This window comes from Solenopsis invicta, chromosome 10 (genome assembly GCF_016802725.1).
Source record: "Solenopsis invicta isolate M01_SB chromosome 10, UNIL_Sinv_3.0, whole genome shotgun sequence".
Classification (NCBI taxonomy): Eukaryota; Metazoa; Arthropoda; class Insecta; order Hymenoptera; family Formicidae; genus Solenopsis; species Solenopsis invicta.
The window spans coordinates 12,164,609-12,183,227 of NC_052673.1; the positions used below are offsets into that span (position 1 = coordinate 12,164,609).

At 39.7% G+C, this 18,619-nt stretch overlaps 1 protein-coding gene across 1 annotated transcript in view; it reads left to right on the forward strand.

The window, feature by feature from the left end:
• LOC105193176 (insulin-like growth factor-binding protein complex acid labile subunit) overlaps nt 1–18,619 on the forward strand; it is a 207,146-nt gene that overhangs the window by 139,186 nt on the left and 49,341 nt on the right. The window contains exon 4 of the mRNA XM_011157533.3: nt 8,963–9,001. Coding sequence (XP_011155835.2) covers nt 8,963–9,001 — 39 coding nt within the window. The remainder of the gene's footprint in view (nt 1–8,962; nt 9,002–18,619) is intronic.

An 18,619-nucleotide genomic window follows, 5' to 3' on the forward strand; every position in this document is an offset into this window, starting at 1 on the left:
GAATTATTCATTGTTCCATAAAAACGGTTTTGCATAGCAACATTTTCAATAAAATCAAGTTTGTTTACGAGATCAAATGGTTCGTTCTTAAATTCTGAAATTAAATTTTCAATTTTCGTTCGTGTAACTAAATTTGAGAAACACTGAAATAAAAGGGTTATTCAGGGACGTAAGCCGACATCGCTGGTGCCCGTAGCTTGCGCAGAGGGAACGAGTCGGACTCTCACCACATGCGAATTACCGGTTTTCTACTTGTTCCTTTTTCCTCCCTCCCTTGCTCCTTTATCGTTTTCCCTTTATCGCATTCCTATTCTTCGGATCTGCCTCATCTTCCTCGCCTCGCCGTTCTCTGCGGACAACTCGAGTTTTTATCCTCGGCTGACGTTTACTTTTTGCCACGCCGTGTCGTATCCGCGGAGATTGTAATTTTAATTCCAACGGTATTTTACCGCTTACGCGCCGCATCGTTCGTCGTTCGTCGGCGTCTATTTTTCCGTGCGTCTGTGTACGTATACGTGCATGTATTTTCGTACAGGTCTATGGTTCGTGTATCACACCAGCTAACTCTTTGCCGAACATCTTTCCCCCTCCCCCCTTTTTCTTTCCCTGCCGATCTTGCCTCTGGGCAGGATTCCGATCCTCTATTCTTCGGTACACTTAGAGATACTTTCCGATAAGCATTCTGCCCGCACGACAGTTGCGATTTTAATTCTTTCCTCGGGTCTCTCTTTTTTTTTACGCGACCAATTTGACCACGCAGTTGCACCGCAGTATCGATCGCCGAGTCTAACTCGGTAGCGTTTTATCTAGTTTTGTTTTTCCGCGAAACCCAAACTCTTCTCCATAGTTTCTCCATTTCCTTACCGTACTTCTTATCGTATCGGCACTCTATCTGGCTTTATAGGCTACTTAGATCGCGGAAGATCGAGATTTAAGACACAGCCAGATGGACACTACTGGTTCCTCGGGTTTCGCACTCAGTTAGATCCGAATTACCAATCTCCGTTTTCGTTGCATTTCTTTTTCCGACCCTCTCGTTCTCTTCTCTTTTCGTATTTTTCTCGACCCTCGTATGCTTCCCTCATTGCTCTGTCGTCGTGTTCTTTCTCTCTCTCTCTCTCTCTCTCTCTCTCTCTCTCTCTCTCTCTGTCCCTCTCTGCCGCACAAGCTCTCTCTTTCCTTACACTGACTTTTTGCCTCGTATTCCATTCGGTGGAATTCTAATTTTAATTCCGCGGCTTTTAGCTTCGTCTCGCTGCAATCTATCCGTATAATCGTCCACGAAGTTAGATAGCGAACTAATCTCATTTCAACGTATTCTACAAAACGCACGTTTCGCTATTATATTAAAACGATTAAAAGATTCTTAACGTATAGGAGCACATTTTATTTGAGAGTTCCAAAATTCAAGTTATTCAAGAATTGTGCTAAAGCCGCTAAAAGCCAGCATTTGTCGAATGGAGCTTAAGACATGCATCATTGAGACATTTTTAATGAAATTTTTTCAAACAAGTTACCGTATAATTTGTTAAGTATATTTTTTATTTTAATCAGAGCTAAATTTTACATCCTTAATGAAGCTTCATACCCATGAATCATTTTTATCTTGACAAGTTTTCTTTTCTCTATTTTTTAAGGTGATAAATGCAAGAGATACATATTCACAATATTTGTTTTAATAAAGCTCCTAAAGTCTATTTCATATATTCTGTTTACCAAACGGCTCATGTATTTGTCTATCCACATATTTGTACGCGTATTCTTGTTCCTATTCTGGCAGTGGGACATCTTTGCGACATACTTTTGAATCAGGTCGAATATTACGCGCGCACCACGTTATTCTACAAACGGGCTATCCTACTTTAAGGTCTACTTAGATCGAGTAAGATCCAGATTTTAGCGAGGGGGGTACAGGGGCGAGTCGGCCACCACTAGTACCCGGGGTTTGAGTGGATGGTCGACTCGATCCAAATTACCAGCCTCAGCTTCTTCTTCTTCTTCTTTTTTCCCCCTCTTTCATTCGTCGCTGTCCCCTCGTCTTCCGATCCCCTGTCCCCGCTTCTCCCCTCGTCCTCTTTGGATATTCGTCTTTTCTTTTTATCCGACCCTCGTCTTCATTGTTGTCTTTCTTCTCCACCCCCTCTGGCTACACTCCTTTCACCCATCCTCCTAGCTTCCTCTCATTTTCATTTACTCTCTTTCTTTATTTACTTTTTATATCTGCATTCTAACCCGTGTCTGCCATTGCCTTGACTCAACCGCCACCAATGACTGATTCTTACATAATCTAAATGTGGAGTCGTAAGATCGCTGAATTTTTCCCTTTATATCAACACGAGGAACGTCGCATATAAAACGATTCTTTTACTTCTTAAATTATGATAGAAATATTCAGTTTATTCTACGAAAGAAAATCAAAGGTTTTCTTACATAATTTTTTATAATATAATGTTATAATACAAACACGTTTAATTTTAAATTATTATAGTTAAGAATATCCAACACAATTTTAAAATATACTGTTATTAACTTGTGATCTTTTAATACACGTTAGATAAAGCCGGCTAATATTAACTAAGATTGACACAGTTTTAAAAAGTTTTTTAAAATTTATAATAGACAACTGATCTAGTTTTCTGTAATAATATTTCAATAATAAAATACACATTCCAATTATACATATATCTACAATAATTATATAAAAAGATTAATTACAATCAATTTCAACAAATGTCACCGGAGTAGTAAGACTACAGATTATTTCATTATCTCCCTGTATCCCACATGACACCAAAAAATTCATCACAAGATACAATTTCAGCAAATGCCTTGGGATTAACTCGGATAACTTGGGCTGACTCGATTCGCATCGGCGACACTCCGAATTACTTGTCACGACATTCATCCCCTTCCACACGTGTTTTTTTTCTGTTCTTTTTGCCGATCTCCCTCGTTGATTGTTATTTGTGTTTTTCCGGACCTTCCTTCAACGCCCGCCGCGACGACGACGTTCCTTTTTGTCGCCGCTTTTTTCTTAACCAGCCCTCGCTCGCTTCTTTTCTTTTGTCCAATTGCTATGTACATTTTTAGCGTCCAATCTCGTCCGGCTTTGATGCTTCCTAAAGCTCTTTTCTCCTTATCTGCGCTCCTTTATTCGGTCTTCATCGAGCGAATGTCATTTAAAAAGTGCATTATTATGCTGTACATATATATATATATAAAGATAATGAAAATTAGTAATGCACTTTTACACATATACACATACACATATACATATCTAAAATAAGTGCATTATCAATTTCCATATAAAGATACATGAAGATATATGTAGATAGAAAAAAAATATATATTATATTTTTTCGACGTCGATCTAGGCGAACAATAAAACGCAGAATTAAATATTCTGTGTTCCTCCGTCTAATTGAGCCACTCTTTCCTCTCGTTCTTCGTCGATTCTTTATTCTCTCTTTGACTGTGATCTCTCTCTTCTCGCTATAATTTACTATTCCACTCTGCTTTCCTTTCGAGCCAGTCGCCTTTGCGCACCTTGCTATAAATTACTCTTTCGTTACCCTGGGCGCACTAATCGATCTCGCTCGCGCCTTTATCCTTTCGCTGAAACTTTCGACCGCACCCTCAATCCATCCTCTGTCTCCGCGTCCCTTCTCGGCCCGCCCTGTCGGCGCAGCGTCCATATTCCGCCTCTCCTCGATAGTCTGCGGTCCATCGAGTCTAAGATCCAGATCTCCGTGGAAATACCTTCGTCTAAAACTCCCCGGCTACCCCCGGCTCTTCACGATCTTTCGTTCTCTTAACCATCCCCTACTTCTATACTCTTCGAGCGCTCGCTGCTTTTTCCCTCTGCCCTTCCCTTCTCCTCCCTTTTCTCTTTTCCTCTCCCTCTCTGTCTCGTCTGCCGCTTGCGTCCCCACTCGTTTCTTTTTCTTTCTTTTCTCTTTCTACCCGGGCTTTTTTCTTCATCGCGCTCACCCTCGTTCTCCGCCTCCACCGCCTTCTCGTAAGGAAGGTCGTAATTGGCCCTTCGGCCACGAGCAACCACGGTGGAAAGCAGCCGAGAGAGCGAACTACGAGCGGCGGGAAAGGATTGGGAGTTGCGGGGATAGGGTAATAGCGGGAGCGACGGTAGTGAGAGATCCTCGGGAGTGTCTACCCTATATCACGGGAGCTGCCGAGAAGTACAAGGGACACGGGGCTCTTCCTTCCACTCTCCTGGGAGCGAGCCGGCCATCCCGTCGCTCTGAACTTTACCCGGGGTGAGATATGCAGAAATTAAATATTCATTCGGGTTACCATCCCTCGGTCTCTATTCCCCCTTCTCTCTCTCTCTCTCTCTCTCTCTCTCTCTCTCTCTCTCTCGCACACTCTCTCACACACACACACTCACACCATCCACCTTTCTCTCTCCCACACATGTATCGTTTTCTCCGACTCTTTTCTTCTTCTTTCTCGAAAGTAATGCTCTGGCTCGAGGCCAATTCCGCCGAAGCTTTCGATGTTCGACATCTTTTCGTCTTGCATGCATCACATGCATCACAAGATACGATGCATGTATGCCCAAGATACGGAGAGACCCAGAGATTATTCATGTTTTTCAAATCATTATTATATAGATATTACAAGTAAAATTGGCGAAAGACATTCCTCACATTTACAAATTTATTACTAGGACGAATATTAAAAAAATTAATTAACATGATTAATGCGGGCATAATTAACGCTCTTTTATTCTTCTCTGATTAATTTTGAATAGGTATTTCTAATTCTTCACTATTCATATATTTATTTCAGAACCTTTTATTAATAAAGTATGACATTCAACGCATGGAATTTGACAAATCCAGCGCACGACTACGCTAAATGATTCTACTATTGACAGCTCGCGTGCATTTCTGCGATATCCAGTATATATAAGTAGCGTTATTTCCTTTCTTCGCGCATTCGATTCTCTCCGTTGTTCCGCCACCTTTTCTAAAAGTCCGACGATTTTCACGGACTCGGAATCGTGCCGGAAACGTACCTGTTGAACCAACCACCGACTTCGATGAAATAATGACGAGTGGCTTATGCGCCGTCTGCAGCCAGCGGGGGGAGGATGTGGGAGCATAGGGCAGGATGCAGCCGTGCTGCGTTGCGCAATGTGCTTCCCGTTTCACCTCCCTATCCTCTACCGCCGCAGCCAACGAGGTATTCTCTGTCGGCGTGGAATTGCGTCGTTCTCTCTGCACCCTTCATCCCGAACACATCCCGCGGGATGAACGCGGCTATGGTTTCGAGGAGACGAAACGCCTCGCTCGGGATAAAAGGATTTGTTTTACTGCCACGGCGTACGTAGCGGGAAACGAAGGCGGGAGGACGAGATTTGAATAGCGTTGTCGTCGTGTCGTCGCACAACGGGCGGATCGCTAAATTGTCGGAATCGCGCGGCCGATAATTCGTGCCGCCTCACCACCACCGCCCCGGTGGTGGTAGCTGCAGTGTTTTACGGCCGGGATTGCTCTTGATGCTCTCGATCGCTCTTAGCTTCCGTCATATTTCCATAAAACTCTGAGCTCGCGCTTAAGCATTTGTAAGTGCGATATTTTTCGTGAATATTAAAACGAGTATAAAGAGAAGTACCTCGTTTGAAATGAAAACAATACTACAAAAATCTTTAAAATTACTTCCACGTGATTAAACGAAATGTTATGGCTGAAGCGATGATAGTGTTTGTTTCAGATAGAAACGAATGATGATCTCTTGAATTTTCAGTACTTGATTTGTGCACATTTGAGAGTTTTATATTAATTCTCTGTTAATCTTATTTCTATTTGTACGTGACATGTTCCTTCTAGGACAAGCGAGAAAATTGCGAGCGCAGATTTCAGAAACTAAAGGCGCTTTCCGGTCCCGGGAATGGAAATGTCTACTCCATTTATGTTCCACGCGACAAGATTTCTAATTACGTGAATCTAATCCATTCGTGACTATTTCTCCAGTAAGAATTAATAACTTCTTTCCTCTCTCTCATCTCCTTTCACCAATTGCCCTAATCAACATTTACAGTAATGAAACGCAGTAATTTTAATGGATTACAATAATTTATACTATTCCAACTTTAATTATTTTAATTTATTAATTTCAATTGAGATTGACAATATTATTGAAGATTTGAAAGAGAGAAGAAAGAAGGCGTTATAAATAGACAAAATAAGGGAAATTTATATGATTTATTATAATAAAATTTGTGATGATACGACTTAAGGAAACTTGATAGATTTTATAAAAAATATTGATTTAATTTTTATAATAATTGTAAATATGTGGTACAATGAATATAAAATTACATTGCATTATTATCAGCTACGTAAATTCATCAAAAATGAAATTGTGTTTGATTTTTAAAATGTTGGCAGCACTCATAAGATAATTTGTTAAACTTTCGTCTATATTTATCATTTCTTATTTTTATGTTTTTGTTACTAAATGAAAATATAACATATTGATGAGGTACGAAGTAGGCCACCGGTCATTAAATCAGCAATTCTCTACAAGTCTTAGATTTTAAATATTCAGCGAATAAAGAGTCTCAGAATTTTAATTACAGCATAATTTTTTTTAAATTAATGACTGTATCGAGTCTAAAATTTTCTAAACCAATTTTTTCACTTTTAATATATATTTTAAATATACATATATATATATATATATATATATATATATATATTAAAATGCATATTACGACCATAGTAAATATATAAATTTATGAGAAAGAAAAGAAATTTTTTTAACGAGGTTTACCTCTTCAACCAACATATATATTTACAATCTTTTTAGTACAAGAAACTTTAATGAGTCATCGTTTCGCAAACGAATGTCTTTCGATATCCTCTAGCGCGCCAGTGCATACTTCTTGCACGAGAGAATAAAATTCCTTTCGGATGTTCCGGCTTCTCGCGATTGGTAGTATACCTCGAGTTCCATCCAACGATGATCTCACGTGCGTGTCTCACGACATCGCTTTCATGCCGATTCGAGAACGAAACGATTCGTAGAAATGCGCTTTACTTCCACATTTTTGATTCGTCATCCGATGAGCAGTTATATTGCGGCGAGAGAAATTATAAAAGGATTAAGAAACGAATGGTATGTCTAAACCCATTAATTTTATTATACCATTTGCATTTTATTCGAATAAGTTTTCACTTTGATGCTATCGTTGTTTAGATAGGATCTTCGTTCTAACTCATCTAGTCTTTAATTAATCGTAAATAATTAGTGTTTTTATGGTAAAGATGTCAGGAACGAAAGGGAATTAGAATTTGTGTACGATCAAATAAAATTTTATCTTCCGAGTTTTCGATTAAAGATAAACTCTTACTCACAATCAGATAAAAACTTTATGGACAAGTTAATCTAAAAGTGTAGAGTTTGTGATGAAAACGTCTCCCCACGTTTTTTATATTTTGAACTTTATAATACGGAAAGACATCAATCTTTCAAAATGTCTAAAATCATCAACGTTTTGCATAAATTTAACTCTATAATGAAAGAGTTAATAATTCGACAAGCTGATTTCGTGTTTCAGCCAGGGTCGTAACGACTCGGCCGGTGATCATGCCGCGCGTTTCACGGCGCGGTTTGAATTTCGACTTGAATGCGAGCCAATATGGGGTACATAACTCTGTGCCGACCATTAGTTTCGCTTTTACGAGGCAAATGAACCATGCCCGCGCTCGTAAGATCGTGGAGTTTACATTTTTAACGACGGAACACGTTCGCCCCCGGTGTGCGTCGTGAATTTGTTTCGCGGTGGGCGAACGAGCGAGCGAGCGAAACCGCAACGATCGATTCTCCGTGCTTAGAAGGGCGCTTCGTTTCGCGAGAGATAGATTTAATCCTAGCAAGGACCTGATTTGTGGCGCACTTAGGTCTAGCCTGACCTGTTACCAACTATTAAAAGTATGTTTTTTTTTAAAACTTAAATTCAGATCAATATATCTCGGCAAATTTTCGTGCGAAACACAATTACTCTATACATACTTCTCATTTAGTTTTTTATGCATTTTAAATATTTTCCTTTCCAAGGGAAAATGGAAAGGAATTTTTACCAAACTCTTCGATCATTAATAAAAAAATTACTTAAAGACTTATATATTTATAGTTCTTATACTTAAGACCATTTTCAGCATTGTTTTAAAATATAATAAGATTGCAGAATCATATTAAGATATCACTTAAGACGGTATCGAAATAAATACGGACTATTGAATATTATCCTTTTCCTCCGTAGATTCATATCTGAATTATTTATTTAATAAATTTTTCAATACTTGATTTATACTTGAAATATATTTGCCACTAATTCGGCCACGATAAAAAGTTCATTTATCCTTATAAAGAAAAATTCTAAAATAGTTGGTCTATAAAAGTTTATAAGCGCGAGAGTGATCACGAATAATCTCTCTAAGCACTAGCCAAATGGTTTAATTCGTGTTAGTAACACAGATAACTTTGGGTAATAAAGGGCAATGTTACAAGGCCATTGTGCCGTGTTGCACAATCGTTCCTGCGCTCCTCTATAATATCGATATATCGGAATCCCGATGAGACTTTGGCATTGTCAACTGCAACGGCGCGGTTAGAGGTATTTCCTGTCGACAAGGGACGGACTTTAACTAGTTAAAGCCACTTTCAGTAAGGGTCGCATTGCTGTAACCTCTTTACGGGATTATGATCCTTATGGAAAATGCCGAAGGAATCCGTCGGCGACGAATGGAAACTCGTTAAATTAATTTGCCGCAAGAACGATACCGTCACCGGCGCAGTTATAATTACGGGACTCGCGGCAAATTGATTTATGCGCATCTTATCATTTAGCTGCTGTCTGATTAAATATACGACTGTAAAGTGTATCCGTAATAACGACTAAATTTCTAATTGCTGCAAATTTGTTTGGTTTCAGAGCGATCGACAGAGAGGTGGACAGCAGAAAACACGCGAGGTGAGTTTCTATATTTGTTTTTATACTATTTCTTTACGAGTTCCATCCAATCGAACAACCCTTTCGTTAGTCGAAAATTAAAACCTTTCTATTGACTCTGAAAAAAAGTGAGGAATGAAGGAAATACAATAGTATCTCTTTGACATCGCTTACAAAAGTGCAAACATACTGACTTTGGACACCGGCTTCATACCAATCACAAAATCGATATCTCGCTAAATTGACGTAACATTGTTTGCTGTTGCTCCGCTGTATTGCAATTGTATGTGTACAGCAAACGTCGGCGTAGACGGTCGCTAAAGTTCAAAGTAATTTCGGGACGCGCGGCAAAACATTTAGCACAGATTCCTTAGCGTCCATTGACGATCCCGGAAACACGTCCGCGGCATTGTTTGAGTTTCGATTTGAACGCGGTCCAATATGTACTGTGTGGTACATAGTCGTCTATATTAGCTTCTCGTTTGCCTGGTACATGTGATGTTACCGAGAAAGCGGCCAATTAAATTAACTAATAATACGCGTCGTAATCACCTTACGTCGCGCGTCCTTCGATCAATTATCAATTACATACCAGTGATGCGCCGCGATAAATTAACGACGGTCAATTTAAGTATCGAGATCGTCATAAAAAAGAAGAAGAATATAAAAATTGTAATTAATGAGCATCGTTAAAAAAATTATAATTAATTTCGGATATAAGCTATAACGCGGCGATTAAATTTTACAATCCGTATAAAAGTCACTTTGCGATATCTCCGTAATCTCCGAGTACAATCGAAGAGGACAACTTTTCTTTATTGAGAATCGGAATTATCTTCTTCTCGTCATGCGTATAACTTTCCAAAGTTTAGTGCGATTTCTGCTTCACTCCGCTGCACACCGCGCTCGTCAGACCGCATGCTAGAATCTAGAAAGCAGCATTCTCGTTTTAAATCTGATTGTGTGGAACATTTGGGTAGGATGAGCCAGATTACAGCCGCGACGTAAGAACCGAGTTATTACTCCCGATTTTATATCGCGTAGAATTTTTAGATAAAATGAAAAAACGGTGAGACACATTTGAGGGTTAACGGTGACACACGGTAACGTCTTCTCAGGCTTTCCCGGCGCGCATGCTTCGCGGCATCATCGTTCGAGGTCTCAACTTGAACCCGAGCCAATCTATGGGCCGCTGTTTTGCCCTTCAGAGCGCGGCGAATCGCGTCGTAAGGACGATCGTTACGGCGATTCATGATAAAATCCTTATTCCACGGCTCACCGCCGCGCCGCCACCACCACCGTCAAGAAAGGGAAGCCAAACCGCTTTCTTAAATATTATTTACCCCGGAGCGTTCTCTATTATTCCACGCGAGACAGAAGCGGCCGGCAGGAATTCGATCCTGCCACACCAAAGAATTTTCACCGGATACATCGGATCCGGCGGCTTCGTGCCTCTATTTCTGTTTTTCCCTTTTCTCTCTTTCTTACTTTTGTCTCTCTTCGTTTTTTCGCAGGGACGAATACGTCCGTATCGACGCGGATCGAATCGGCAGAATTATGTTGTTGCGTCGGCAAAACGAGGTATCTCGTTCCCTCGCCTTCGACGCGCTCTAGTGTTTTATGTAAAGACCGAACAATTTTATTCCACGTCCTCGAGTACGCTCTTCTCTTCTCTCCACATGTTCTCTCTCTCTCTCTCTCTCTCATTCTATGTCTTTTTCTCTTCACGTCTCTCTTCCTCTTTCCTTCAGGGATCTCTCTCTTCTACTGTGGTGCCATAAATTTCATCCGTGCTACCCCCCTTGTGCTTTGCACTGTTACTCGCCCATATATTCCGATATCCTAGAACTCAACCTTGTTCCCGCAACCCATTTCGAAGCACTCCCGCGGTTACTTTGGCTCACCTACCTTATACGTATATCGCGAATTCCGATATCGCGACCGCAGTGCGCATCTATAGGTACATTTAGCAACTATATCTTCGTGTGCGTCACACAGAACGGATAGGGCTTTCAGTTTCATCACCGTATCGGACACCCGAGACGAGAGCACGTTTATTTCATTCATTTAAATCGTATCAACACCTTTCGTCTGTAACATGGCGAACTGAAATTCAGTCAATTATTGCACGACCTTCGACAAAGATAGATCGCAGTAGTTAACGATCGCGAATCAAAGGAAATAAGAAATATTATCAAACTTTTATATCTCGATCAAATTTTTATAGACAATAATGTTTTAACATTTATTGAAATATAGAAATTTAACACATTTTATATATAAATTGTTTGCACTTTGTACTTATGTATTTTTATAATTAATATTTAAATTTATTACATTCTTATCTTTATAAACGGCGAGTAATTTCGTTTAATAAAATTTATTAAAAGTATTATATTTTTTTGGCGAATGTCCAGGCTTTTTTTTTTTTAATCTTCTGTACGTTACCACAATGAGAAAGCGCAAGTGGCGTACTTGGTATTCGTGCTATTTTTTTGTTGGAGCATAAGAAAGGTATGATGTATGAAATAGACGTCACATTAAAGATGATCTATTATGAAACGCCAGAGTCCGATGTTATAAAAATCCATCGTCCATCTACCGACCGGACTTTTTAATACATCCTTTTTCTCTGAAAGCTCGCGTTTCCCTTGTTTCGTTTTTACGTGCAACATCAACAACGACGTGTCGTCCTTCGCTTTTAATCCACCCGGAGAAGTCGATTCTCTCTCGTGCATCTCTCCTAGAACGATTTTCATTCTATTTGCTTGGCTGCCGTTTAACGGCCATGCGCTGCTAAACCACCGCAATACGATGGATGCGCCAAGGAAACCGTATTTTTCTCGTCTTTGATTTTTTTTAAAAAAGAAACTCCATTTTATTTGTACAGTTACCATCGTATTCCGTACGAATCTCTTTTCTACCTCACCGGACATTCCGATATCCCCCAGTGCTTAACCTTGTTGCCTAAACCCGTTTCAGAACTTTCTCTGCTAGCCTCCCGCGTTTGTCTCTCTTTGTTTATTTAATGCAAAATCGCACAGCGAATGTGTCGATCTAATGGGCTTTCTAGTCATAAATTTTGAATTTTGTCATTCATCGCACGTCAAATTCCAATATCCGAAGTTTGTTAGATCATCTTTTTTTACTTTTTTTTTTTCAATTATGGGCGATAGACTTTCGTATTTTATTTAATCGGATTTAAAATTTTTTAACCCATTAATTGATTTATGTCCATTATCTCCATTGATCCATGTTAAGTATTTTGCGTTACACGTTTCTTAATGTATTAATATGTCTTAATTTGCATTTGCTGCATTATATTTTAAAGAGTATTTTAAAGAATATATAATCTTTTAGATAAATTTCTTTCTTCCCATGTTGTATGTGTGATTACAATATTCGATATGGTGACTTTAACTTCTTTGGCAACGAGCCGCCTTTTTAGCGGGGCTGAGAACCATTCGACCCGACGATTTCCGTAATCCGTAATCCACTCGATTCTCGCTTGTCGGCGTGAAATTTTAATACCAAATCGATCCCGCCGTCACGGCTTTATCGCTTGCTACGCGCGCGATATCGATTTCGACCGTCGCGACAATTACGATTGACGTTTCGATACGTGATCGAGGAGCGGTCCGATCGGATTCCTCGCCGACGTCGCTGTTGCTTTCAACAACAATGGGGCTTCACCTAGCGCAGCCCGTTCTTCTCACGAGTTACCGCTCGGCTTCGAGTTCCATCATCACGAGGGACACACTTTCTTGTCAGTAGTGTAACCCCGCAAGTCTCGGGGGAGCTATAGCGTCGAAAGGAGAAAAAGGAAGAAAAGAGCGAGATAAAGGCAAGAAGATAAGGGAAGAGACGAGAGAGAGAGATGGAGAGAAAAATAAATCTGTTTATTATTCTGGAACACATACAAGCCCCATCAAAACAAGGATAACGCGAGAGCGGAGAGTATGAACAATACGAAGCAGCGAACGGTAAAAACCAAAATGATAAAAATCGGAAAAGAAATCGAAGGAGGCACAAAATAAATATGAAGGCTGATGATACATTGACGTGAAAATATTTGTTTTATTCAGGAATCATACAAGTTTAAAAATATACATGCATATCTATATATATAGGTAGGATAGAGAAACAAACATGCATGCTTAAAACAATGATGAAATAAAGTTACGCGCGTACGTGACTGCGTAGAGATAACTTCAATAATTCATCTTCGGGAGAAACTCAATGGAGAAAAAAAAGGGGGATAGAAAAATAATAGATCGAAACGGAGGGTGAAATAATCGAAATCGTGGTCGGCCGAAATAACGTACGAAGGGCTCTCGTCGGCCTCTCCTGCTGCGGAAGGTGCGCTCTATAAAAGTATTACGTCACTGTCTCTCGCATTCGCGCGCGCTCAAATATTCGGACTTTGGGTCGCGTCATAAATTCTACCCTACCGTCGTGTGTACCCTCATACTCCGTTTCGCTATTTTGCCATGAATTCCGATATCCTGGAACTTAACCTTGTTCCCGGCAACCCATTTCGCAATTCTCCCGTTTGTTCCGGTCCGGCTTTCCCCGACGTCGGCACAGACTCGTGCACGTTACGCTTCCTCGAGAGAAATACGATCTGATCTGACGTTCACGTCGATGCCTCTCCCTATCTCCCTATTTCGTTGTAATCTGATAATGTACATCTGTTCGAAAGAATTCGGCGCGAAAACTCGAGATTCGTTTCTGTCCGAGCCAGGAGGAATGTCAAATCCGAAATCGTCAATGTCCACGAACTTTGCGTATGTATATTTATCAGATAACAGAAATCCGGGCCATAATTTTAATTATAATTGTACATGGACTGCAAGTTTTTTAAAATAAATTGGAACGAGGAAGAGTTGAGTAGAATTATAGAGTCTTGATATAATTTTATTAATAGGAAATAGTAACCCCATTTTTTGCGTAAATGAGACTTTTTTGCGTAATCATCTGGAATGATTTTCTTTTACACTCTAGTTAAAAATTATTAATTACATATTGTATACATATTATTAATTGCTCTATAATTTATTATTATCTAAGAACATTATGAATATAGATTTAATAAATGTTTACTGAGAAAAAAGTAAGGAGAGATCAAGAAAATATTGAACTAACGAAAGAACCAATTAAGCTACTTATTAATATAATAGTATTTCTAAAAAATGAAGAACTCAGTTAATAAAACGCTTTTATATTGCGGTTTTTAATTGGGATTATACATTTAAAAAAATGTGTATTTAAACATTTATAAAGATTAGTTAAAAAAAGAGGAAAATTATATAATGTCCATTTTATAGCAATTTAAAATAAGGTTAAGTCGCTATCATATAAAGTTATTTATATTGGACTTATTTTTGAAAAATTATTAAAAGTCATTAATTTTTTTACATATATTTATTATATTATATAAATATAAAAAAATGATATGTCATTTTTCAATAAAAATAAAAATAAACGTTTATAAATACATGATATGAATTTTTTTTGTATTACATAAACATAAAGATATATTAATATCTATTATTAAATAAAGATATTAACTCTTATTATTTTGAATTTTCAATATAAATTTATAATACAAACTCTTATTTTAGTGATTTTATAACGTAAATCATCTGGGGCGTGTTATACATCCCAGTTAGCTTTAATAGATCAATAACTATGAATATGAGTCATAACTTGTTTCTATTGTACAATCTCGAAAATTTTTGAATAAAAGATAGATATGGATCATATATTTCATATGTACAAGGAAAAAAATTGCTGTGAATTTTATTTTTTTAACGTTGGGGTGAGCATCCCCCAGGTGACTATTCTCGGATTAAAGAAAAAAAAATAAAAATTTAACTTAACAGCACACAGAGAAAAAAACTTGTTGAAAAACTATTTAATCCGATACATTCAACTAAACATTGGATTGATTCAGAATTATTTAATTGCACAAAAGAAAGTATAGTTCATTCATGTCAATCATTTTTTATTCATGTAAGAATTAACTAAACAAACTTTAATATAAGTTTCAACAAATTTTTTTTTTCTTGGTGTAGTCTTACATGAAATTAATTTGATACGAGTTCAAAGCGAGGGTGGTTCTGAACGCTGATTTTTTGTGCAAGTTTTGATAATTCGATGAGTGACTGTTAGAAATTATTTCTTTACTTACTTAACATTATCACGTGAGAGCGGAAAACAGGGAAAACAGAAAAAGAGCGAAATAGGGGAAGGAAAAGGGAGAGAATTAGTGTCCTTTACTGATACTGTCACTTTATCTATCATAAACGTACGTTAAATAAACGTCAGAAAATCAGGAAATGCATATCGATTATTCAGCACCTGTTATTGACAGATCTGTCAATAATATTCTTACAATCGTAAGTAATATTAATAGTTGACAGTGGGCAAAATAAGTGTGAAAGATTTGCTAGCACGGCCGAGGAACCGCGATCGCCTATAAATAATTAATGAACTGTATCGAGTGATGGATGGTATTTACCGATAGAATCGTCAAAACCGCTTTTCAACGGGATATACACCTACATGTATCGGCGATCAAGTTCACGCGCGCTTCAATCAAATCTTCGACGAACTCCGACGAACGTAGAATTCTTGACAGCATGGATGAACTGAACTTCGCTCTTCCGGAAAAATCGAAAACACACGGGCTCTTTCTCCGAATTTTTGTCGTGCATCGAGCGATTTTTCCTCCTCGCGCATGTATCCCTCCGGTCGTGCCGTTTATGCCATAAATCCCATTTGGTTGCGAACACACCGCCCTGTTGCTTTTTCCATGAAATTCTCTATAAACATCCCGCGCGGTATCCTCGAACTTAACCCCGTTTCTGCCTGTCTCTCGTTTATTTCAGTTTGACTTTCCGTACACGCCGAATCCCATGACATTCCGCTCCCCGGGGGGAACGTAACCCGTTTGTAGGTTTCCAATACATACACACGCGAGTCATTGGCGACTCGATCGTTTTACGGCTAGCAGAAATTATTGAAAAACGATCCGGTTTCCTTCCTCTCCTTTTCCCTGTGCTCTGTGAATAATGTAGGCGACAAATTTTCCCGATGGCAAGTTGGCGAACGAATTCCGCGAACAAGTCCTTAGGCGTACCTCTATCAAATCCGTTTAACGAAAAATCGGGGTAAATGGTGCAAATAAATTTAAATCAATGGAGAAATTAATTAAAAAAAAAAATTGACACAAAGGAAAAGACAATTATCACTTTATCTTGTTGTTAATATAGAGTAATGTAAAAAGAAAAGGATTCTGAGTTTAGTAGCCGTGCTAAAACCATTGAATAATTTTGGAAAATTATGTACAGGGGTACAATAAAAATTAAAAAAATCATTATTATACAATTATTATTATATATTACAGAGTGTTAAAGTTTTTCCGCCGTTGTCGCGAAAGTCGACGAAATAAGATGTGCAATAATGTTAGGGCCTCGCCAAGCTCGCGCGGATATAATGGAATAATCCAAACGGTCCGCGGCTCGGATCGATTGTGTTGTTGATATGCCATCGTCGCAAACCGCATTCCCTTATCACTAGAGTTCACCGGTGTGTATCGGGATACGTCACTACGGATACAAACTATTAGATTACAACGGGCGTCGGCTTCGCCGTGCGCGCGGACGTCAGCCCGGATATATTCCTTGCCGAAAAGGGCGCGCTAAGGAAGTTACCGTGTTGCGTAAGCCGCCTGCAATTCCGTATCTCGTACGTGTCCTCGGCGTTCCGTAACACAGACTGCCATCCGGCGTTTCTGTAATCAACAACGATGCTCTCTCGCTTATCTCCTCGCTCGTGCCACCGTCACAACGTTGCGACGTCTTCGCGTGATCTCGGGCAAGAGGTCGCGCGAGAGAGATAGAGATAGAAATGCAGAAAGAGAGAGAGAACAACTAACCCTTCCGGTGACATAGCGAAGAGGGATTACTACGGCATTAACAGTTAAGTGTTTCGTTAAAGAGAAGGATAAACGCGAGTTTTCTTCGCGTCGCACAAGCGGAATTATTCACGATTCTGCGGCGGCACGCCGTGCGACTGGCGGCGATTTAAAACACTCGAGCGTCGCGCGTTTTCAGAATCAAGATCTGTATTCATATGTCACACTTTTAGCTCCGTGCGCGGCCATATATATCATTCCCGGCTCGTGTACCGTATTAAATAAAAATCTGGATCTGACGACTGTATTTAGTGCGATGTGCGGGAAGCATGACCTTTCGCTTTAAATTTTGCGGCGGAAGGAGTCTTAAATCATTCGTCGAATAATACGGAAGAGGGATTAAAAATTGATCGTTCTATTATTGGCGTTCTTAGAACAGAAAGCTCACATTTTCTTCGCGGCGCGCCGCGGCGTAGGAGAGATCCTTTTTATAAATAAAATTTACTTTTCCACGTTGAGAAAGAGATTCGCCTTATTAGATTTTTATCGATATATTGTGGGTGGGTCTCGTTAGCGCGATAGCACACATCCAATCAGTCATTGCTCGGAAATTTTCTAGTCTACTGCGAATCAGAAAATTTTATATTAAATTAGCTAATCAGCGACGTGGGGGTATCCGGGTGTCACTCGATATTTTTCACCGCGTATTTCGAGCTTTAGCTTAAGCAGGAAATATCCAGCGTGCAATTGGTGCCGTCTTAACAAGCCAGATATCGTCGCAGCGAGAGTCATCGGCATTGCACACACATTCGCTCGCGATGTACCGCCACCTCGAAATTGCGTAACCTCGTTTTCTCTCTTCTCGCAAGCAAGCAGGCATCGAAACTTTCCTGTTTATCCCGGCTACAGCGAATCCGCGTCAGCGAGCTCCTACTTTCCCGTGGGATCGGCCGATCCTGGGATATGTACTTTACCGGAAGGATCGCGTTCCGCCGTGTCCAAAGTAATCCAATCTCGCCTTCTACGAAGGACCCCTTTCCCCTTTTTTTTATCGTGATCATAATTTTCTTTCTCGCTTCGATATGACACGGTTTTTCCGTGGAAACGTGTACACCGGTTTCGGCACGGAGGTCGACTGGCAACAGTAATGTACCTAACAATGTAATAATGGAGGTCACCGAGCGTACACACCACGCCCCAGGACCGTATTGCATCCGAGAGCGAGATAGAGCTGCCCTTTTATATAGGTACGCCAAACCCGCACCGGTATTCTGGAACTTGCGATACGGCGAGAGCTCGTTTCCCGTAACCCACGTCGAATCTCGCTCGTTTATTCCGGTTCGACTTCGCTACGTAGTACAGCAACACGCCCGCTCCGGGGAATTGCAGATCGCGGGACCCTCAAAGTCCGTCCGTTTCGCTCACGATAACCCAATAATGTACTCTTGATTCACAAAGGACAACTGCGAGCAAGCGCAACATTGATCCGGTAATTAATTCTTTCGACTGGTAATCATTGCGAGTCCGTGCGCTGGCTGCCTGCAAGAAATTTGGATATGATATAAAGTTAAAACTGCAGCCAGCGTGATGCGAACCGCGATAAGTTGATTCCGAATTTAATCTCTGCGTTGCAGGATGATAAGCTCTTATTTCTTAAGGAATGCTTTGGCTATATGATACTAGCTAAAAGTTATCGAAATTTAAAACCCGCAGACTTT